Genomic DNA, 21,862 nt, shown 5'->3' on the forward strand with positions numbered 1-21,862 from the left:
GGCGTGGCAGGGGAGGCTGTGGTTGCCCCCCTGGCTCTATCACCAGGCTTTCCCACCCCGCGCCTCGGTTCCCCTTTCTGCTCTTCGGTTTTCATGCTCAGCTTCCGAGAGCTGAGATGCGGGACTCTGCAGGCATGGCTGTAGACGGAGGCTGCGGGTCTTTGGTTTGTTACCAGGTGGGGAAAAAAGCACTTTGGGGCCTGTGGGATATTTTGGCAGGTAAATCCTTTGGGCTGGGACTGGTATGACGGGACTATGTCCGTTGGGATGCGGCAGTGCCCATCAGGCCATCCCTCCTGCCTTACTTCCCCTTACTGGGATCTCGTTTTTCTTGCAAACCTTTCCCAGGGGCCTTCAGCTTCGCTCGCTCCCCGGGGACACCCGGCACCCCCAGCCCCGCGTTGTGCCGGCACCAGCAGGGAGAACAAGGCAGGGTCTGGCACGGGGTATTGCGTGGGGCACGGCACCCCTTGTCCCATCAGTGAAGAACTGGGGCTGGGCTCCCCTCTCCCTGGCTGCCACCCGTCCTGGTCCGGAGTGGGACATCTCCGCCATCCCCACGTGGCACGGCAGCCCCTCCACGTGCCTTTCCGGCTCGCTGTGGTCAGCAGCATCACGGCGCAGAGCATCACCGCTCTGGAGTAAGCTGGGAGCCTAACCCTTGAGCTGCCGGTCTGTTCCCGATGCTTTTTGCCTCCTGAATCCCCACCCCTTCCTCTGTGCCAGCCCCATCAGCTCTCAAGCCCGAAGCCCTCCATCCACGCAAAAAAGGCTCGTCCCTGCCAGATCCCCCAGCCCGGCAAATGAGCAGACGTTTTCATGTCTTTATTTTCCCAGGGTTTGCTGATAAATCCTGTCTCCATAAGCCCGGCCTTGATTGACTCATTATCAGGCAACGCACGGCGAGGAAGCGACCTGTGACCCTGCCTGGGGAGACGGGGTGACCCTGCGGGAATAACCCTTATCGGCCCTTTTTAAAAGCTTCCCTTTTTAGCATGACAGAGGAGCCCTGGCCAAGCCCAGCAACACCTAAATAGCCATGGGGTGGAGGAAGGTGCGTGGGGGGCGAGGACAAGGGGGTGCAGGAAGCATCGGGCACGTGGGGTGAGATTATTTCCGCTGGCAGAGCGTGAGGCTGTTCGCAGAGGTTGGGAAGAGCCTCTGCCTGGGTGAAAACATCAACCCGGCTCCCCTTGGAAGAGCCGAGCGTCGTGGTGGAGCGGGGCTGACGGTGGCTCGGGGCAGCTGAGCTCCCCCTCGCCCAGCGCCTTGCCTGAGTCCACCTGCTCCACGCAGACGGGCTTCCCGGCTTCCCGCCGGGGTCATCAGGAGAAAGCCCACCGGGAGATAAGAGCGTCCGTGGGAGAAGGTGACATGGGACAGGCTCAGCATTGGGGCCAAGCCCGCAAATCGGGCTGTGCCGCACGCTGCCTCCCGTGTGCCTGGCACGGAGGGGAGGCTGTGAGCCCCGTCCTTGCTGTCCCCAAACCCCGGGTGTCTCTCAGGAGGGGGCTAATTTGTCTTCCCTTTTCCTCCCAGCTGTTTTTATAGCAAGTGACCTTTCAACCCTCGCCTCGTCTTTACGGAGGCGATAAAAGCGTTAGGGCATCACTGACTCGCTTTCCCTGCGGCATCCCCTCCAACGGGGAGGTGCAGGAGCTGCAGGGTTTGGCGCGTGCCGGGCTGGCGGAGATGCTGGCAGGGGCAGGCGGGGTTGCTCAGCGTGCAGGAGCCGGGATGAGGCCACGGAGGGCAAAAGAAGAGGTGGAAATCCCATTGCTTGCCTTGTTGGAGAGAGGATAACGCCTTGCTTGGGACAGAGCCCCGTGAGGCAGACAGGAGCGACCCTCCTGCCCCTCACCCTGCGACAGGGCACGGATCGCTCTCTTCGATGAGTTGAGGGCCGGCTTGCCTGTGTGGGTCACCGATCCGACCCCCCGGCTCCCTGGCAGGGATTAGTGGGGATGGGTTTTTGCCAAGTCCCGGCTGTCACTGTGTTCCCACCTTTGATCAGGAGTCGGCATTCCTGAAGTGCTCCATCTCCCACATGTTGCGCTGATCAAAGGCAGCTGTTGCCTGGACCCTCCCCTGAGTCCATTTACACACACACACACCCAAAAATACAGAAATACAAAGGAAACTGAAGGAGGTGGAAGGGGTGATGGATAGAGGAGAGACCGGGCAAGGGGCAGCAGCAGCCAAATCCCTCTCCCTCGTCTCCTCGCAGAGGGTCTCACACGCAGCCACGAGGAAGGCTGGCGGGGAGTCTGTTGTGGGTCTAAAGAGAGATGCTGCAGGTTGGCTCGGGGCACCCTGGGAAGGAGTTGGACCTTATCTGTCGCCTGGAGGAAAGGGTGTCATCGGTGGGTGACAGCAATCGCCTGGGCCAGATGCAGCTGCGGCAGAGCACAGCCAGCATCTCCCATGGCTTTAGGTGGGGTCAGGAGGGACGCCGGATGAACCTTTTTTTTAAGCCCACTCCGATCTCCGAAGTTTGTGTGTGCGCAATGCCAAGGTCCATGCGGTCCCCTCTGGAGGACCGTGGATGGCTCTGCTAGGGGGAGATGTTGCTGGAGATGTGCGAGCTAGTGCTGATGTTCCTCACCAGCCCACGGGTGGAGCGATGCCATGAGGGGTTTGACCTCATGGACCATCTCCTCCAGCTCTGCCAGCCACCAGCATCAACTGCTTCAAAGGGAGAGGGAGGAGGTCTGAGACCTGCTCTGGTGATGGCTCCTCTCCAGGGCAAGCGTGGTCCTGTTGCGTTTTGGCAGACGATTTATTGTTTGTGCACATGATTTACTTCTGCTCCCCAGCTCCTGTAATGTGAAGGACTTGGACTATCTGGGTTTCCAAGTCTGTTCTGAATCCGTCTCCACGGCAAGCCTAGCCGGCATCAGCAGCTCGTTTGTGCTCAGAGACGCGATGGGGAAAATCCCTCCTGCCCTTCCTCATCCTCACACCCATCCGCTTGTCACTCAGCATTACAGTTTAGCTTTAAGGCTTTGAAGAGACACAATCTCCAACTCAAAACTGCGGACACAAAGAGGGCGGAGGATGGGACCACGGCAGGTACTCGCAGACCGTTTCCTTAGCTGAGGCGGCAGGTTCAGGTGAGGGTTTATCTGGTTGAAAGCCAAATCCTGCTGCCCGCAGTGAGGCTGCAGCAATCGCATCCCCCAGGCAAGGACGAAAGCATCCTCTTCCTCTAGCAGAGGGTCCAGCAGACCAGGCTGGGCAGAGTCCCAGCTGCCCAGGGATGAAGCCCTTCAGAAGGGCAGTTTGTCCTCCTGCTCCTCCCTTGGCCCTGTCTTGTCGTGCAGCACACGGCGGGGCAGGCGTATGGGGTGCTGCATTTCCAAGCACCGGCTATAACATTAAAGGCAGCCTTTTATTTCCTTTCTCCAGGACCGGGCAGAACAATTTGCTCGTACGAGGAGGGTGCAGCCATCTCTGCTCCCAAAAGCTAACGTCTCCAGCGGCAAAACCGAGGAGCTTCGGGCAGCGTTCCCAACGGTGCCGTTCACGTAACACTACCCGCCGAAGCCGAGTGCCTCGGTGGGGTGCCGGCACACCAAAACCAGGCGGTGAGTGCTGCTGGGTCACATTAATCCCTGTCCTCGCTGGTGTCTGTGGGTTAATTTAATCAGCTGAAGAAGGTCCTCAGCTAGGTTACAGCCCTCTGTGGTAATCCCCCGAGGCTGAATTTTGCTCATTATCCACATCTAAAAGAAGAGGGAGGGACTCAAGGTCTGAGCGTCAAGGAAACTAAGCTTACTGCCATCGAGGGGTGTGGGTACACTCACATCCCCCCTACAACCCCCAGACTTGCTCGGCAGCATCCCGCGAGCACTCGAACGGCTGTCTGGCAAGGCTGCACGGGGGATGCTCTCCCAGCAAGGGTGACCCTGGCTCCAATGGATCTTACCTTCCCCGTTCACCTTCACCAGCATCCAGCGGTGGCCGAGGCGCTCCCGATCAGACAGGCATGAAGGGCTCCTTGGGGCTGCACTTGTCCTTCTCGGGCAGGGCTGGCAGCGTCTGCCTCCAGCCCAGGGCAGTCAAGGGCAGGCTGGCTTGTCACCACAGCAGCCGTCCCAGCTTGGGGTCGCAGCTCTGCCTGCCCAGGATGGCAGGAGTGACAGGCTGTGCTGTGGCACCTGGGGAAATTGGGGAAAAACCTCTGGTGCTCCTTTGGACACCGCAGGGGCTATAGAGCAAGAGAAGCATCTCTCCAAAGACCACAGTAGACTTTGCATCCCACCTCTCTTTTATCATACCTAGGGACAGACGGGGTCTGCAGCAGCTTCTTTCTTTCTCTCCTTCTCCACAGCGCTTTACCCCTGGTGCATTCACCTCCTGGAGCACAATGCCAGGCACCCTTTGCCCCTCCGCCCACACCTGCCTCTCCCCACTGAGAGATGCCCTCGACACCGCGGTCCCTTGCCCTAACCCTGCTTTCCAAAGTTCAGCTGCCTGACTGCAGGCAGCCCATAATACCATTTTACAGCAAGGTGACCCCTGCTCTTTGGCGCTGTGCAACCCCCTGTCCGGCCGGCCGACGAGCCGGCCACCTAACGCGTTGTGACAGGTCGACTGGATGGAGCTCGCGGAGGGACCACGTCTTCCCCCTCCCGTCGGCAGCGGGGTTGACAGAGCGTTGGGTCCCCCTCTGCCGAGCACGGGGGGGCGGGTTGGGGGAGCGAGGGTGAAGGGACGGTCACCACCCGGACCCTGCCACCGGCCCACGGGACACCCCGACGCAGAGCTAACTGGGGTGACAGGAGGGCAAACCTGGTGCTCTCTGCAGACAGCACCCCGGCTGCGGGTTGATGTGTGTGTCACCTTTGCCAGGCACGTCACCTCCCGGTTACCCTCTGCCTCTCATTGCTATACGCCCGTTTAAGAAAGAACACTTGGGCAGAGTTGCTTTTTCTTTCATTTCCCCACCCAGCTCCCGGCGTGGCCGCCCGCATCCATCCCATCCACTGCTGCGGACCCCTCACCAGGAGCAGGTCCGGCGCTACTGTGGGACAGCCTGTGGCACGGGGACAGGAGTATCTCACACTGCCGTTGTCAAAGACAATAGTTTCCAAGGGGAAAAAAACAAAAACCAATTTATTCAGTCTCTTCCCCAGTCTCTGCTTTGGAACACAGGCTGTTCGCCCTGCACCCAGCGAGCCATCCAAGCTGGCTGTACAACACCCGGCAACTCTCTTCTCTCTCTGATGTCCCCCAAATCTCCAGTTTTCCAGAAAAAGGATGTTGTTCCAACTCTCATGTTTGTAAACTTAAAAACTTGACCCACCCTGGGGAGCAGAAACCACAAAGGAAATAAAATCTAAGTCAGTATTTGTAAAGCTTGTGCTTCTGTATTGGATCTTTGCATCTGGGGAGGGCTCAAATGTGTTGTTTTCAAAGAAGTGAGATCAGCAAAGCTGAGCGTCTCCGTGGACTTTGCAAAACCCGCGTCCCCGCGTGGCCACTGAGGCTTCTTTGCTGGGATCAGAAGTCGGTTGGGTATGTGGCCCAGAGCCTGGCTCAGTTAAGGACCCCTCTCCCAAGCATCAGTGGAGAACTGGCTCTTTCTGGTCCCAGGCACCCCCAGAGGACACAAGCTCAGCAGTGGAGTGGCAGGGCCAGGCTCTCACCTGGGGAAAATCAACCCCAATTGCAGAAGAGGCTAGTAGGAGGGAAATTGCAGCCCCAGGTGAAGTTGTGGCTGGAGGTGAAGATCTACTGAGAGCAGAACAGCCGGCTATGGCCAGGGTACACCTCTGTCCCTGCTGTCCCAGCCGTGCCCGGTTAGGAGTCGGGAACAGGCAAGGACGGTGCTGTCTGGCCAGTGTGGGCAGGAGCCGGGCACTGCTGCCGGCTGTGAGCGGCAGGTGAGGAGGAGATGGGGAGGGAGAGAGGGGGGCAAGTGTCTTGGAGAGGATGGGAGTGACAAGGGCAAGGTCTGGAAGCGTTAGTGATGGTGCGAGTGTGGCCCTGTCAGTGCCAGCCTTCATCCCAAGTGATGGGCCTGACAGCCCGGCCAAGGACGAGGCAGGAGCAGAGGGCGAGGGGGGGAGGGAGCCGGGTCCCTGGTACCGCGACACCTCACGGAGACCCCTTTGAACAGGGCCGGGCGGGTGGGAGCCGGAGCATCTCCTCCTGGGTACCCCAGCCAGGGCTGGGGGGTGAGAGGGGGTTTGTGCTGTGCATTTTCCCTTTGAGCAGGGCACCAGATGGCAGTCCCGGCAGCATCCCCCCCTCGCCCGTCTCCCGTGCACCGAGCCTGGCTGTCGCCGCAGCTCTCCTTCCCCGCAAAATGCAAGTGTTTCCCTTGCTGCTCACCTGGGGGGAGAGCGTGGGCTCAAGCTGGGCTCTCCAGTTAATAAGCCTGCATCCCAGTCCCACCGGGACACTGGGACGTAGCAGCGGTGCGGCTGGGTTGAGGACTGCCTCCCCCAAATAGCTTGCTGCCGTGTGCTCCCCGCTGCTTTGAGCCTTGGGGATGGGCACGGCCAGCTGGATCCACCTCGACGGGGCGTTAGGAGACGGCGTCCCTGCCCGTGCTGTTTGTGGGGTGGAAGACCTCTGTGCCAGGGTGGCTTGGGCTGGGCAAAGGCAACCTCCATCCCTGGGGTAAATCAGGCGCGGAGCCAAACCGGGGTGAAGAACTCGCGAGGGCTGCGCTGAAGCTGAGAGCCGTCCTGAGCATCTTCCTTTGGGATAAGGGTGGAAAGCCCCATTTCAGGCCCAGGCCGCTGCCCCTCGTGTAGGACAGGCAGAGCTGGCCTGAAGGGCCGTGAGCGAGAGGGGATGTTTGAAGGAGAGCAGTCCTGCTTCCCCAAATACACTCTCCCTCCGGCAGCGGATGTTCAGGGCAGGAGAGGACCCTCAGGATTTAATAACCCTCAAGGGATTTTTCTTCCATGATTTTTGGCCTCGTTTGCCCGCGGGAGCTTCTGCAATCACAGCATCCGCAGGCTGCGTGGTTATTTAGCCGTTCCTTGGAGAGAAGCCGCTTTTGCTTAGTCCTGGTACCCTTCCCTCCTGGCTCCTGCTGCGTGGGTTTTAGGCGGGGGAGCAGGCCGGCGGGCCACGCTGCTGCTTCCCCCCCGCGTAAACCCAACTCCCCGCCAGCCCCCGCCGGAGTTTTGCTCCCGTGGGCGCTGCCCTGCGTGCCCGGCCCGGGGCCGCGGGCAGCGGCGGGCGCGGAGCTCCCTCCTCCGGCCCCGCGGAGCAGCGCGGCCGGGCCGGGGGGCTGCAGCCGCACGCCCCGGAGAAACCCGGAGGGGGACAGCGGGGTCCCCTCCGACGGGGAGGGGACAGCATCACCGGGGGGCGGCCGGCAAGGGGCTGCCGGGGACACGGGGTGACCCCCGGGGAGGCGCTGCCGGCTCTCCCCGCTTGCGGCCGGGTCCCTGGTCCCCTCCGCGTCCCCTCCCCGTCCCCCGGTCCCTGCCCTCCGGTGCTCCCTGCTGTCCCCCGGGCCCTCCGCTCCAGCCAGGCCCGCCCCGTTGCTAGGGGCCCGTTGCTAAGGCCGTTGCTAGGGGGCCGTTGCCAGGACTCGGGCCCCGCCCCTGGCGCCTGCGCGCTGCCGCCCCGCGCCCACGTGACTCGGCGGGAAGATGGCGGCGCCCGCGGGCCGGCGTGTGCGGCGCTGAGCGCGGCGGGGCCTTGCGCTGTGGCGGGCTGGTTTCTGTCGCCGCCCGGTTTCTCTCGTCGACATGTCGCGGCTCATCGTGAAGAATCTCCCCAACGGGGTGAGCTCGCCGCACGGTTGCGGCGTCTGTGGGGTGGAGGGGGTCTTCCGGGCCTAGAGATGGGTCTGAGGGGACACCCCGGGGGGACGCGGGCTCCTGGGCAGGGAGAGGCCCTGGGAGGGGAGGGTGTCCTCGATGTGGTGAGGTGGGGGTGAGCGGGGAGATTCTCTGGGGAGAGGGTCCTCGGTTCGGGGTGGGGGGAGCAGGGAGATATCCTGGGGGAAGGGGCTCTAAGGGGATAAGGGGTCGTGGAGATGTGTGGGGGGGGCTCCTTGTGGGAGAGCGGGGAGGCACCTTTGGGGGTAGGATGGTGGGGGACCCTGGGCAGGGAGTGCCCCGGGAGAGGCCAGGGAGATGCCCTGGGGGGAGGAGGCAGAGTGTGGGGCATGGGCGCGGGAGGTGGCCCAGGGGAGGGGAGCTGGCAGCCTCCCAGGGTGGGGGAGCGGAGCTTGTTGTGGCCGTTGCCCTCCCCTCATTCTCCGGGAGCTGGGCACAGGCGCGCACTGTGCTGCTCTGCTGCCATCCGGGTCCCCCGCGGGGTCCCACCCTGCCTGTGGTTGAACTGGGGCTTGATTGTGGCAGGTCAGCGCTGCGGGGCCCGGGCTCCCCGAGAGCCGAGCGCGCCCTTGAGCTGTGGGGGCATTGCAGGCAGAGATCTGTACACGTAGCGGATTCGGGGGGGAGATGAAGTGGTTTGGTAGGTGATGTGTGGGGTTTGTATCAGTGTTGCTGCAATATGGCCCTTTGGAAGCTCTCTGATAGCAAATGCTTTGCTTTGGACACAAAGCGTCTCATTGCATTGCTGATTTGCCTTCCTGTTGTCCTTCCTTGCTTCCCAGATGAAGGAAGATCGCTTTCGGAAGCTGTTTGCCGCCTTTGGCACGCTGACCGATTGTTGCTTGAAGTTCACGAAGGATGGCAAGTTCCGGAAATTTGGCTTCATTGGCTACAAGTCTGAAGATGAAGCTCAAACGGCACTGAACCATTTCAACAGAAGTTTCATAGACACCTCCAGAGTCACAGTGAGTTGGTCTTTAAAAATATCTTCATTTGATTCTTAAGAAAGTTTGTCACTGGAGATTTTGGTAGTCTTAGGGGTGAACAGTGAGGGGCTGGGAAAGCCTAGAGATTAAGTCCTCTGCAGCGAAACAGCAAAGCCTGATGCCAGGCCTCATTGCTGGAGTCGGAAGGAGGTACTTGATTCAGATGGGCTGTGTCCGTGCACTAGCAGCGATTTCAGTGCTGGTTGGAACAACAGTGTCAGGTTTTGAGCTGTCATAGTCTGAACTTCTGAACTTGAGGTCATTTTTCTTTTAAAGTCATTCATCTGGCTGTTCTGGACAGAGGATGATTCATGATAAACAGGACAACTTATTTGACTCTGCTTAAATGAGCACAACAAACTGTTCGCCGTGTTGAGTGAACATGTAGCCCTGTGCTTTTAAAATGAACATCTGTATGAAGTTGCCCGTTCTTCTCCTGCACACACCCCCTCCATCCCATCAGGGTTATAAGAAGAGTTCCTGAGCGAGGCTTATCCAGCAGTTACAGAACCTTTGAACGTATGTTTAATTAAAGATCTGATTCTTTTCAGGTTGAGTTATGCAAGTCTTTTGGTGACCCTTCGAAACCCAAAGCGTGGAGTAAGCACTCTCAGAAGGCCCCTGCCTCAGAAAAAGAGACTGAGAAACCTGTGACAAGTGCAGCTCCTGCAGGTGCAAAGAAAGTGAGTCTCGCTGGTTTCCTTGAGGCTCTGGTGTATGTCAGTGACTTGCAGAGAGAAAGGTAGGCTGGTGTGTGGAGAAGGGGACAGAGTAGCTGGGACAGTGGACGTTGGAGTCCTGGTTCTGGTATTTTCTGCCCTAGGATCTATGTTCCCTGTACCATTAGGTTACCTGAGAAATGATCTTGGTTGTGCTTCTAACAAGCCTTTCTAAGAATGGTTTCTTTTCCTAGGATAAAAAGAAGAAAGATCCAACGGAAAACTTAAAGGAGGTGAGTTGAGGTTGAATTGCAATCCTTCGTTCTTGCTAGCTTGTATTAAAAGCAAGAGTTGAATAATTTTTCTGTGCTGCTTCCAGTGCTGTTAATTCAGGCAAGGTGTAGGATTTAACCAGCTCCGTGACAGTCCAGTTTTACTGTAACAAACCGTGATTTTAACAATCCCGATATCGGAGACCAATTTTTAAATTGTTAGTTACTCCTATGTGAGCACTGCATCCAGGACAACCCTGTTTCATCAGTTCTGGTTTTTGACCATATGTGAGTTTTGTCACGTTTAACTTGTACATTCTTTTTCTCTTTTTAATGTTTTGTTTTCTTTAAAGTGCTTTCAAAATACCAATTACAAAAAAGAAAGAGTAGGACTGAGAGATCTTGAGAAGGCTAGTCACTTTAAGTGCTCACCTTGTGAGTGCAAAGTGGACTCCCCTCTTAGGGATTTTTTTACATTGCTGGAAATGAGATGATATCTTTGAATTAAAACTTACTACTAGCTCTCCTGTGTCTGTCTTCACAGCGTGTCTGCTTGGTTTCTTTTTCAACAGCTGGAAGAGGATAAGACATTCCAGGAGTTCTTGGTGGTTCACCAGAAACGGTCTCAGGTGGCCACTTGGGCTAATGACACTTTGGCAGAGGAGCCCAAGAAGGGAAAATCAAAGCCAGTAGCTGATTATCTCAACTTTGATTCAGATGAGTCTGAGGAGCTGAGTGAGGAGGAGGAGGATGGGAAAGAACCCTCTGAAGATGAGGAGGAAGCTAAAGGTACCGAAAGGAACTATCACCCTTTGCTTGTCTTTGTCTCAGTGAATGTGAGAGCGGTTGTGCTGACAGGACCTAACTTGGAGTCCTGCTCCAAATGGAGACAGCATAATCAGGAAGGTGGTTTCTCAAGCATGAGACTCATTCTGTGCACTGTGGATGTACGGACGTTTTCCCAAATTTGGGGAAATGTGGGAAATGCAGCTTCTGGTATTAAGGAGGTGGCGTTTGTGCTTTCCATGGGCCCTTAAGTGGATGTCTAGGAAAGAGTAACAGGGCAAACATCTGCGTCTCTCCCTTAAATGCTCCCCTAGCCAGCAGCCACTTTCATCTCCAGGATTTCCAGAGCTGGATGTGGTTTCTGTTTATTTAGTAACCTGTAGCTGATGTCTGTGAACTTGTCTGGTCTGCCTTTGATGCATATTTCTGGAAGTGTTGGTGTGTCCTTGGCCCTGTCAGAGTTGATGGGAACGGACAGAGTTCAGCGTCTTGGATCCTGAAAGGAAAACTGTATCTAGTGGAGTAGCGGGATAACTTAGAAGACTGAGAAATCTGGGCTGCAGTCTGGTGTCTGTCGTCTTAGTCTCCGGTGTCCCTGCACCAGTGATGAATGTGGTTTTGGAGCTTTTCTCCCTCCTTGTATGGTATTTCCTTATGCTGTTCTTTTGGAGTGAATGGCATTTCCCTGCTGCTTCTCACCTCTCTTTGGATAACTAAAATGATCAGTTGTTCTTTGGGGGGGAGGAGTGTTTTGGAGAAACGGCTTCCTCTGTCCTTTACCCTGCAAAACTAAACCGAACAACTGAAAACCTTCTCTGGAGTCTGTCTGAAGTATTTAGTTAAAATTGAGACAAAATACTCTGCCATGGAGTTCCTCAAGCTCCTTTCTAATTAGTTTTATACATGAACTGTTCCTTTGAAAAGTAGTCATCCAGACATGTCAGTCTGGAATTGCTGAGATAAAATTGCTCTGCTATTCTCGAGCCTTTCCTCCCCGTGAAAAGGGTAAAGGAGAGGAAGGTGGTTCTTGTGATTGTGGCTGTTCTCAGCTTTTACCTGGCTGGGGAGGGAGCAGCAGCATCTATATGCAAAACTTGTCTGGTCTCTCCGACAGCAAAGAAAGGAGGGAAGAAGGCAGCTACCAGCAAAGACCTCTCGGATATGGATTACCTGAAATCTAAAGTGGTGAAGGATTCTTCCTCCTCGTCCAGTACAGAGGAAGAAACAGATAGTGAGGAAGTGGAAGAGGAAAGTGAGAGTGAGGAGGATTCGGGCATTGCAGAAACCATTGGCACCCACACAGATAAAAGGGGGAAGCCAAAAGCCCAACAAACACAGCAAGAGACACTGGCGGAGAAGAAGGAAAAAGGATCCATGCTAGAGGTATAGCTGAATTAGACTTTTGTCTTATCTAAAGTAGGAGCTTTATGGGATAGTATCTGTCTGTCAGTCACTCCAGGCATGAGCTGAAAGCTTGAAGTCTGCGGGACCCCTAGGTACCAGCTTTCTTGGCTCACTGGCCGGGAGCCGTTAAAAAGGTTTGCTGGATCTCCTCTTAGTGCTGATTGAATTCCCGAAGACGGGCCTTCCAAACAAGTGCTGCTAGTGCCCTTTTCAGAGGCTTTTCTGTTTTTCCTGTGTCCGTCTCTGTGTTCAGGAAACGCTGTTCTGCAGAACTCAGTTTTTAGTGACTGGGTTTGACTATCCCAGCCAAACCTTGCACCCTCGTCTGGCACCTCCTGCCCAGGATGCTGCAGTTGTGAGAATCTCTTGATATCCTCTCCCACTCTTCAGCCTCCTGTCTGTTGGACAAGACCAGCTTGTTGTGCTGTGACTTTCGTTGTTTTTCACTCGGCTTCTTTTCTTTTTCTTTTTTTTTCCCCATCCTTCTGTCCAGAACCAAGGCAGCTCAGCGGAAGCCAGCACACCATACACAGTGAAACTTCGTGGTGCCCCCTTGAACGTCACTGAGGCAAGCTTTGTTACCGAGCTGGGAGTGGAGGCTCAAGGGTGTTCTCAGCGTGTAACTCGGCGTGATCTTTGTAGAGGCTTCTGTCTTTCCTTATGGAGCGGTTTTGAGGGCTGTATGGGTGGTTGAGGAGAATTTTGAACTGGCTTTGTGCAGAGATGTTGTGTGTTGCACTGGGTGTTTTTTATAGTGTATATAAAAAAACCTAAGTCTAAAACCTGCTGCTTCCTGTATTTGAGAACTTATTTAAACAATTATAATTCTTCCTGCAGCAAAAGATTCGTGAATTCTTCTTGCCCCTGAAGCCAGTGGCAATCCGGATAGGAAAAAACGCCCGGGGGAAAAATACAGGTAATGTGTATATGTGGAAGGGGGGTTGGATCTGTGAGTTAGAAGACCTCTTCAATCACACCTCTGCTCTTTCCATCTGCAATTCCAAATCGCTGGCTCGTGTCCCGATTCTTACAGACCTTTCTATGACTTTGCAGCTCACCTGCCCTAGTTGCTGTCCATAGGATGCCGTGGGCAGAATAATGTTGGCTGTGCTCCCTTAGGAGTAGCAGCAGGAGCCTTTTCTTCGATCTGCCTCCGGAAATTTCCTAAAAACCCCAAACCACGCCAAGGAAAGGCCTGTTCCCCTGGGATAGCTGCAGCGGCACCCAGGGGCTTTGCTGACCTGTGCATATCAGCTGCAGAGCAGTCTTTAGCCAGCGTGGGTCTCCTGACAGGCTGTGGCTACTGGAGGTACCCATCAGAAAGAGTGTGGAGCAGGCCCGCAGAGCTGGCAGGGAACTTTGCTATATGCTCTTTTCCTTTCATAGCCTAACAGTGGATGCACCTTTTATTTGCTCTTGGAGACACCTGTGAAAGCCTACTTCAGCTGCTAAGTCAGGCTTCTTTGGCTTGCATGTAGAGAATAAGCTTTTAAAAGGCAGCCTTCCAGTCTGCCATGGCCATTTTCAGGCTGGATTGAAACTTTAATGGGAGCTGAATGCTTTATCTATAGGAATCTATATTGAAGAAAGCCCAATTCACCCTTAATTAGCCAATTAGTGGTTGTGTGTTCCCCACATGATGCTCAGTTGAACCTTTCCTTCCTCCAAGGTTATATCTTTGTTGACTTGAAGAGTGAAGCAGAGGTGCAAAGGGCCTTGAAGCGAAAAAAAGAATACATAGGTAAGGGCTGTTTGTTCCTTCTTGTTCTGGCTGATGTCGATGGCAGGGTGCTCAGCTGCTGAAGTGTTCACTGCAGAAGTATCTCCTGTTGTTCTAGTTTTTCCCAGGCAGATGGTGGGGGTGGTTTCCTCCGCTCAGCTGATGCGGGATAACCCAGGTGCTGTGTCAGGAGCAGCATAGAATTGGCAAGTGACTGAGCTGTGCATGTTGCTTTTTGGCCCTCACATGCTTGAAGTGTATCTTGCTCTTCATATAAAAATGATATTGTTTAAATCCGGTTGGGATAGTGCAGGGGATTTGTACAAATGATTCTGTAAGCCTGTGTTTGAAACCTGTTCTTGGCCTAGCCCTTAGTGGAGCTACTAGAATTATATTTGCAAAAATGATGTGCAGAATGGGAATGTCTACGTGGAAGCCTGCAGACTAGATTGGCACAGGCATAAAGGCTGGAGCTCTCTGAAGGGAAGGGAGACTGTGGAGTTTTCTAGCAAATGTTACCCTGGTTTTTATGAAGACTGATCTCTTGCAGCCCCCCCCCCCCCTTTTTTTTTTTAAATCAGGCAGAGTTCCGCTCAAAGCCTGTGGAATTGTAATTGCTTGTGTTGCTGCTATAAGCCCAGGCTCTTTGCGTATTGGTATTGATTGCCCGTGGCCTTGGGAAGCGACTAATGTGTCTCTGTGTGTGTTTGTGGATTAGGTGGACGATGCATTGAGGTATTCCGATGTGGGAAGACCCCAAAAGAAACCGTTACAGCAAAACCTGATAACCAGCCATGGCAAAGAAGGAAGAGGGATGATGAGGAAGAAGAGGACTTGTCTGAATCAGGGAGACTCTTTGTCAGGAATCTTCCCTTTACTAGCACTGAGGAAGACTTGGAGAAGATCTTTTCCAAGTATGGTAAGTATTTGCTGTGGGACTGGGACTTGCAGGGCTACGTCTTTCCTTCGTGCACACAGAGGTTTTCTTGCTGGGTGTGAATGGACAAAGCTCTGTGTCCCACACCTCTGGGATATGGACTGACTCCCATCATCTTTATTGCCTGGTGCGGTAGTGTGTGGCTGCTTGGTTTTGAAACTGGTGCTGGCACCATGCTCCTTCACTCGAAGCGTGTGCTGCTGTGCGCGTCTGCCCTCACCCCTCTCCTTGCATCTCTAATGCAACAGTAAAAGCTCTTGCCAGTCAGCGTAGGCTCTGAGTCCTAGGGGGATGATGAGGAGGAGAAGATAACCAAAAGCACCGGCTGCATGAAATACTGAGCACGCAGGAGCTTTCTAGATACTGTAGGTAAGAGGTGAATCTTTGAGGTACACCCCAAATTCATGTTCATGTTTGGCATGTCAGGTGGAAGCTTGAAGCTTTCCCTTTCTAGCTCGAAGTTGAACAAATTTAGGGTCGTCTTGGCATTAGAGAGAGGGTTAGGTTGTGGAAATCTTTATTCCTGACTGAAGGTAGATGCAGCTGCTCAGAGCTTGCCTGGTTTGTGTTGTGTGTCAAAGCCTAATGAGCTTCCACACAGTGCACGACCGGACTTGGGGTGCTTCTGCTGGGCCCGCCTTGTCAATTTGCAGCCAGCAGCTCCTCGCCCAGGCTGGTGGCTCACTGCACACCCTCTGCAATGTCCAGAGCTGCTCTGCCCTCCCTGGCTCCCCTGCTCCCCAGCTTTGGCCAGGAGGTGCCGGTTCAGAGCGTGTGATGGCTGTGCGAGGACATCTGTCACGGTAAAGCCTTGCCTTTTGCAGGACCCCTCTCGGAGATCCATTTCCCTATAGACAGGCTGACCAAGAAACCCAAAGGATTTGCTTTCATCACCTATATGATTCCCGAGCACGCGGTGAAGGCCTACGCAGAAATGGATGGGCAAGTGTTCCAGGTACGGTGACTGATGGTTTTCCTGTGCTGTTGGACTGCAGCTGGTGGGAAGGTTTGTTAGTAACATGGCCAAGTGTTTGCTTCTGTGCTTTGCTGAAAAGGTGGAGTCTCTTCTGCCTTGCTGTATGGGAACACAGTTGCTTTTGGTAGAGTAGCCTGGTTTGAACAGCCTCACGGGTACCAAAATCTGAGCTAGAGGTGGAGAAGATGATCTGAGTCTGTCTCTCACATTGTGTGGCTACTCTGACTTGCAGTAATGTCTCCTTTGGGAAGGAAGGTTCCCTCCTTCCACCTAGGCTGCTTGACTAGGAAAGGTGCCAGAAAATTTCCTCCACTCTGCTTAGTTCATGAACTTCTGTGGGTTATTTCACAGCCGCTAGACCTCTTCTTCCTTTCTTCTAGGGTAGAATGATGCATCTTTTACCGTCCACAATCAAAAAGGAAAAAATCGAAGATGTAGATGCAGAAGAGTCTTCCTCCTACAAAAAGCAGAAAGAGGCCAAGGACAAAGCCAACAGTGCCAGGTACAGAGGTGTCTTGTAGCAGGGCAAGACAACACAACCTGCCAAATTCCCAAGTGGCAGGAATGCACGTGGGGTCTTTGCAGGGGCTGTATAGATTAGCGAAGTCAATAAAGTGTTTGCTGTGCAGCTTTCCATTTCTTTTATCTCTTACCGACTTGATTCCTCTGTCCAGGTAGCTCTGGAAGTTCAAGGAGCAGTAGAAATTGAGAGAAACATGGTTTTCAATGGCGTTGTGTATGAGTTTTTCTCTGATGTCTAATAAAAGTTGGTCTGATGCTGTAATTCTTTAGGGTAGTGGTTTCAGATCAGTTGGGTCTTTCTCCTTTACTGGGCCACCTGTATTTATAAAACTTGTAGGAACTCTATCTTCCTGTGTGTCAAATCAGTTTGACAGTGGCCAATACTTTCAAACTTGAAGGGAAAGGAATGCAACTTCACTCGCACGGGCTTTGTGCTTTTAGGAAACTGGTTGAAAAAACCATGTGTTCCTCTGAGCTAACATCTGAACTTCAGCTGTAACTGCAGAGCTGTGGCCAGTGACCTCTAGGGAAGAACAACAAAGCTGCCTGCACTGCTGCCTTTCTGTTGCCTCCCAGTCATGCCTCCCTCTTCCTGACCTATCTCTAAGGATCTTCTACCCTTCTTTCCCTCTAGCTTTTCATCCTGGCTGCTAGTGGTGGCATCCAAAGCTGTTTTTTCCCAGGACCATGGGATAGAGAGATACCAGTGAAAGAAGGGACTGTGTGACCTGGCTCTTCTTTCTCTTTCCAGCTCTCACAACTGGAACACGTTGTTTGTGGGGACAAACGCCGTTGCCGATGCCATTGCTCAGAAGTACAATGCTTCCAAAAGCCAAGTGCTGGATCATGTGAGTCGGGTTATTGATCAGCTAGGATGGGAGTTCATTTTCCTATCTGTTTCCTCGTGCCCAGGGCCTGCCTGGTCTTGTTTGTGAAGCAGAAGCTTCTCTGTATCCATGAACGCCACACAGGCTGAGAGATCAGTGGTACTGTAGCCTCTCTGTGGGATCTGAGCCTAACAATCCCTTTGTCACTGGAAGACAAAGTCACACTCCCAGCTCCCCTGCCCACTCTGCTTTTCTGTGACTGAATTTTGCATTTCTACATAACTACTTGTTGGAAATTTGCACCCTAAAGCTCAGATCCTTCCTGGAAACTTTATTTTGCCTTGGGAAGTGTTCTGACTCCCAACAGCAAAATTCCTAGCATCTTCAGAGTAGCTGGAGTATTTTACCTTCAAGCTCTCTGCCAAAATTCCCTTTGCATCTGCTTATGAGAGCAGCAGGAGCAACAGGTGCCCAGCATCTTCCTGGAGCAGGCTCTTTGCTTCCCTCTTTCGAGCTTTGTCCCATTGTCAACTGATGTTCTTGCCTGCAGGAGAGTAAAGACAGCGTGGCAGTGAGGGTCGCTCTGGGAGAAACCGAGCTGGTCCAGGAAATTCGCCAGTTCCTCATTGAAAACGGAGTCAGCCTGGATTCCTTCAGTCAGGTGAGATGCCCAGCTGAAGGCAGCAATGTGGACCTACCTCTTCTATATGATGGCCTAGTCCTAGCGTCCTCAGCTCTCTTTGAAATTAGTAATTAAATCCTCAGCATGTTGCAGGATTTAACCCTTACGTGGGTTAGGAAATGTTCTGTCCATTTGAAAATGCAACTGCCCTCGGGATGGTTGAAATACATAGTATGACGGCTTATAGGATGATGGTCAGCTTGCTGTAGGCGGAGAAGGAGTCCTGTGTCTATACCAGGGTGGATCCGGAGCTGAAACCTCCATACATGAGCATTTGTGGAACGGGGAGGTTGTACTGGGGTGTAGATCTTATAGGAAGTGTTTTCTAAATGGCTCTGGGCCCTCTTGGATCCTGGAAAGGGGTGACATGGAGTGAGAGAGCGTGGCATGTTGGATCTGAAATCTTCAGTCAGTAAGATACTGGGTTTTGCTTTTTTCAATCCAATCCCCCCTTTCTTCTCCCACCGAACGTGGCAGGCCGCTGGTGAGCGGAGTAAAACGGTGATCCTGGTAAAGAACCTCCCTGCCAGCACGAGTGCAGCGGAGCTGGAGGACGTCTTTGGCAAACACGGCAGCCTGGGCCGGGTGCTGCTGCCAGAAGGAGGCATCACAGCCATTGTGGAGTTCCTGGAACCAACTGAGGCCAAGCAAGCGTTCACCAAGCTGGCCTACTCCAAGGTGAGCGTGGCGAGGGGCAGGCAGCTGCCTGGAGCGTGCGGATCTTGGCTAGTTGCGAAGCTGCAGAAAGGAGTGCTTGCTACAAATGCGAGGGGCAGAGGGCTTTAGGGAAGTGAGTTGTCCCAGAGCCACTGCTGTTGCATGGATTTAGGGGGATGCCCAGTGCATCCTTGTGCAGCAGTGGCTGAGTAGGTCTCTCAACCTGCAGAAGACAGCTGGAGGAGGGGACTGCGACACATCTAGAGAAGCCTCAGTGGCCTGGGGAGGGTTTGTTTTACCTCTCGCAATACAGGAGAGTGGTACTGAAGCCTGGAGCTCCCCTTGGAGGCCCTTTGCCTAGCTGTGGCCTTACTCCTTGTCCTCCGGCTGTCACATAGTAGACTGTGGTTCTTTGTGAGGTTGGATACAGTCTCTGCTTTGGTGGAAGAGAGTTGAGCCAACCAAAAATGTTGCTCAGCTTTTCCACTGCTGTTTTCCATAACAGAATGTTTGAGGGGGAAAAATAAAGCTTGAGAGCAGAGCTTTTTCTTCAGGCCTTACCCTCCACTCTTCATGTGTCTCCTGTGTTCTCTTTACAGTTTCACTCTGTGCCATTGTATCTGGAATGGGCTCCAATGGGTGTCTTCTTCAGCCCAGCCCCTCAGAAAAAAAACCCTGAGGCTCCAGAAAAGGAGGGCAAAGCAAGGCTGGTACCTGGTAAGAGCTTTGACTTTGGGACAGAGGTATCTCTGGTTGTTTTGCCACTCCTTTACGTGTAAAGCGGCAATGCTGATATTCCTGACCCTTTGGGGATGGAACCAGCCTCACAAAGTCCTCTTCGTGGTCCTTAGGATCACCTGCTCTGGGGTGTATTAGTCGATCATACGACACAAACGTTGTGCTTGTTCCTGTCCCTGCCCTCCTTGCCTCCTGGATGAGGCGTGGGCAGTGAGGTGTGGCTTGTGGCACACAGGTCCAGTTTGGACTGGGCTAACATGAGTTCTGGGAAGAGATTTTTGGTCCAGTCTGGTCTTGGCAGCAGCCGTCGGGAGAGCGGTAGCTGTTCTCTGTAAGCTGGACCTGACCCCCGAGCGTGTTTGTGGTTGTGTGCTGTGCAAGGACGCTGTCCCTGCCCGCGGACAGCCAAGTAAGCTGCAGCAACAGGAGTACTGGGCAGCAGTGGGTGGAGAGGCTGGCTTGCCGGTGACAGGCTGTGGGTCCCTGTATTTTTCCATATTTCGCTGCTCTTGTGTCAAGGCCCACTGTATGCTTTGTCTGGGTGATTTCCCACTGCTCTCACTGGCAAGGACGTGATCTTCCCTCCCTGAGTATACACTCTTTCTCCCCATCCCAGGGGCTGTAAAAATAAAATCTTGCCATATAGTTAAAACATTTCAAGATCCTTTTAAAAAAGAAAAAGAGGGAGCTGGAGAAGCATGGCTTTATGTAGGTTTGTTTTGCTAGAAGCTATTTCAGAACTCTGAGGTTTTGGGAGGGGGGAGAAAAGCTGATGAAAAGCCTCTTCCCGGGCTGCCATTCTGCACCTGGGTCACAGGGGAAGGCTGGAGCCAGGGGGAGGTGGGGGGCCGCTTTATCTCCCAGTAACCGAGACCCTCACCTGCAGATAAAGGGCTTTAAGCGCAGGAGCTCCTGGAAGGCTGCTCGGGGCTGATAATGGTCTTTGCTGCCAGCCTCTGGATCTGGGAGAGGGAAGGGAGGGGACGCGCAGTGAACGCCTCGCTCACAAAAGGGTTCCAGGCAGCGACGCGTGGCCGTGTTGTATTGTGCCAGCTGCAGACGGAGGCACCGCTTCATCCCACCCCTGTCTCGCTGAATCTCTTCCCTCCTCTTTCCTCAAATAAGCCTCCTTCAAGGGCAATGTTTTTTTTCTGTGCCTTGTTGGCAAATACCCCACCGGCTGGAGCAAGGAGGGTTGGACCACCCGACCAAAAAGGCTTGGGCTGCATGGTGCTGGGGGCAGGGAGGGCAGCCAGATGGAGCCGTGTAGGGAAAGACAGCTCTTGGGATGGAGTTGGGGGGGTCTCCGCACACCCCTGGCCCAGTGCAGGCTCCCCTCATATGAAATGAGGGAGAAATAAGCCTAGAAAAAGCACTGAGGGCGGTGGTAATGCTAAAGGGAGTTGCATAGTTTGCTCCTTCTGCGCACAGCATCGTCTGTGCTGTCGGGCTTGCTCTGAAAGACAAGTGGTCTAGTGAGGAAAGAAGTTGGTAAGTCAATGGATGAGAGAACATGAGAGCTCGTGTATTCTCTCATGTCTAATAAGGGCCTAGTCCCACTGCAGCCTCCGCTTCAGCGCAGGCTCTAACAGGTCTCTCCTCTCCCCCGTCATGTGTGCTCAGTAGCTTTGAGGCTTCTTCATTGTGTTAAGTACAGTAGAAATTATTAAGCCATTTTAGAAGTTGGGAAGAGAGGGAAACGGATGGATGGAGAGAGTCAAAATGCAGTTGCCAAAGCCTCCCTCCTTGCTAAGACCAGCCGCAAATACCAGCAGACTTGCCCATTGATCAGCTGTACGGTATCCAGGTTTCTGTGGACTTCCCAGCTGTGGACAGGCACCCACAGCTCCGTCGCGGGGCTTGGGTGCCCCAGAGGAAGCTGTTGTGCTGAATGCTGAATTGTGGCTTGATTACTTGGTTTTCTTTTTACAGATTTGTCTTTGCAGAATCCCAAAGCAGGATTTGTACAGAATAGTGTGCGTTGCTGTTGATCTGAGCGAGGTCTGTGGGTCATGGAGTATAAACCTGTGGGTCATGGAGTATAAACCTATGGCTCTGGAAGTGTTAATGCTATAGTGAAGCTCTTTAAGATCACAGCCTCTGTGCTGGGTGCAGTTCTTCATTGCCCTTCAGTATGTGTTTGGGACCATAGACGTATGACCACAGACCATATTCCTTCACATGCTGATGGGGATGTTATTTCACATCCTGCGGGTACATATTGGCAAGAGATGAGGTTTCAGAGCAGCGCAGAAGGACTCTCGAGGAAGTTTGGAGCCCCTTGCCTAGCCCAGCGGGTGTCTGGCTGGGTTTGGTGTGAGGGTGTCCGAGTGCTGGGGAAGCAGGTTTGCAGAGTTTCTACGCTCAAAGAACAGGCAATATTTTAGTATTCACGGGGACGCGTTCATATACTGTGTGTTGAGCTTGCTTCAGTCTATGTCCACCGACAAAGAGCCAATAGAGAAGTGGCCTGTTCCTGCTGGAGTAGTTACTGTTAGCTGGGGTAGTGGGCAAGCGCCTCCAAATTTGGCTTTGTTACATCTTACAAAGTTGGGTTTCTTCTTTTTGTTTCAGGTGAAGCTATAAAGGGCTCAGAGGAAACAGCAGCACAGGAAGAAGAGGAGGAAGAAGAAGAGGAGGAGGAAGAAGAAAGCATTCCTGGGTGTACTTTGTTCATCAAAAACCTAAACTTTGCCACCACGGAAGACACGCTGAAGGAGGTGAGCCATAAGCGAGGAGAGGGGACTGGGTTTTGCTTAGCACGGTCCGCTCAGGTGGAGTGGGAGGGGGTTGAGTGTGTGGTTGAAGGCCAGACTGAGATGCCTGATGGAGTAAAGCCCCCACTCCCAGCATGGGCTAGGAGAAAGGGCTCTACTCTCTTGCAG

General features: G+C 53.7%; 1 protein-coding gene across 1 annotated transcript in view; it reads left to right on the forward strand.

The window, feature by feature from the left end:
- Positions 1-7,595: 7,595 nt before the first annotated feature.
- The window catches only part of RBM19 (RNA binding motif protein 19), a 73,702-nt gene continuing 59,435 nt past the window's right edge, over positions 7,596-21,862 (forward strand). Inside the window, exons 1-17 of the mRNA XM_075516293.1 lie at positions 7,596-7,754; positions 8,594-8,776; positions 9,349-9,480; positions 9,711-9,749; positions 10,301-10,517; positions 11,629-11,897; positions 12,412-12,486; positions 12,756-12,834; positions 13,588-13,659; positions 14,357-14,557; positions 15,400-15,530; positions 15,932-16,053; positions 16,825-16,921; positions 17,451-17,561; positions 18,060-18,260; positions 18,839-18,956; positions 21,552-21,697. Of these exons, the coding sequence (XP_075372408.1) occupies positions 7,719-7,754; positions 8,594-8,776; positions 9,349-9,480; positions 9,711-9,749; positions 10,301-10,517; positions 11,629-11,897; positions 12,412-12,486; positions 12,756-12,834; positions 13,588-13,659; positions 14,357-14,557; positions 15,400-15,530; positions 15,932-16,053; positions 16,825-16,921; positions 17,451-17,561; positions 18,060-18,260; positions 18,839-18,956; positions 21,552-21,697 (2,229 nt within the window). The 5' untranslated portion in view covers positions 7,596-7,718. The remainder of the gene's footprint in view (positions 7,755-8,593; positions 8,777-9,348; positions 9,481-9,710; positions 9,750-10,300; positions 10,518-11,628; positions 11,898-12,411; positions 12,487-12,755; positions 12,835-13,587; positions 13,660-14,356; positions 14,558-15,399; positions 15,531-15,931; positions 16,054-16,824; positions 16,922-17,450; positions 17,562-18,059; positions 18,261-18,838; positions 18,957-21,551; positions 21,698-21,862) is intronic.

The sequence above is a fragment of the Mycteria americana genome, chromosome 13, assembly GCF_035582795.1.
Source record: "Mycteria americana isolate JAX WOST 10 ecotype Jacksonville Zoo and Gardens chromosome 13, USCA_MyAme_1.0, whole genome shotgun sequence".
NCBI lineage: Eukaryota > Metazoa > Chordata > Aves > Ciconiiformes > Ciconiidae > Mycteria > Mycteria americana.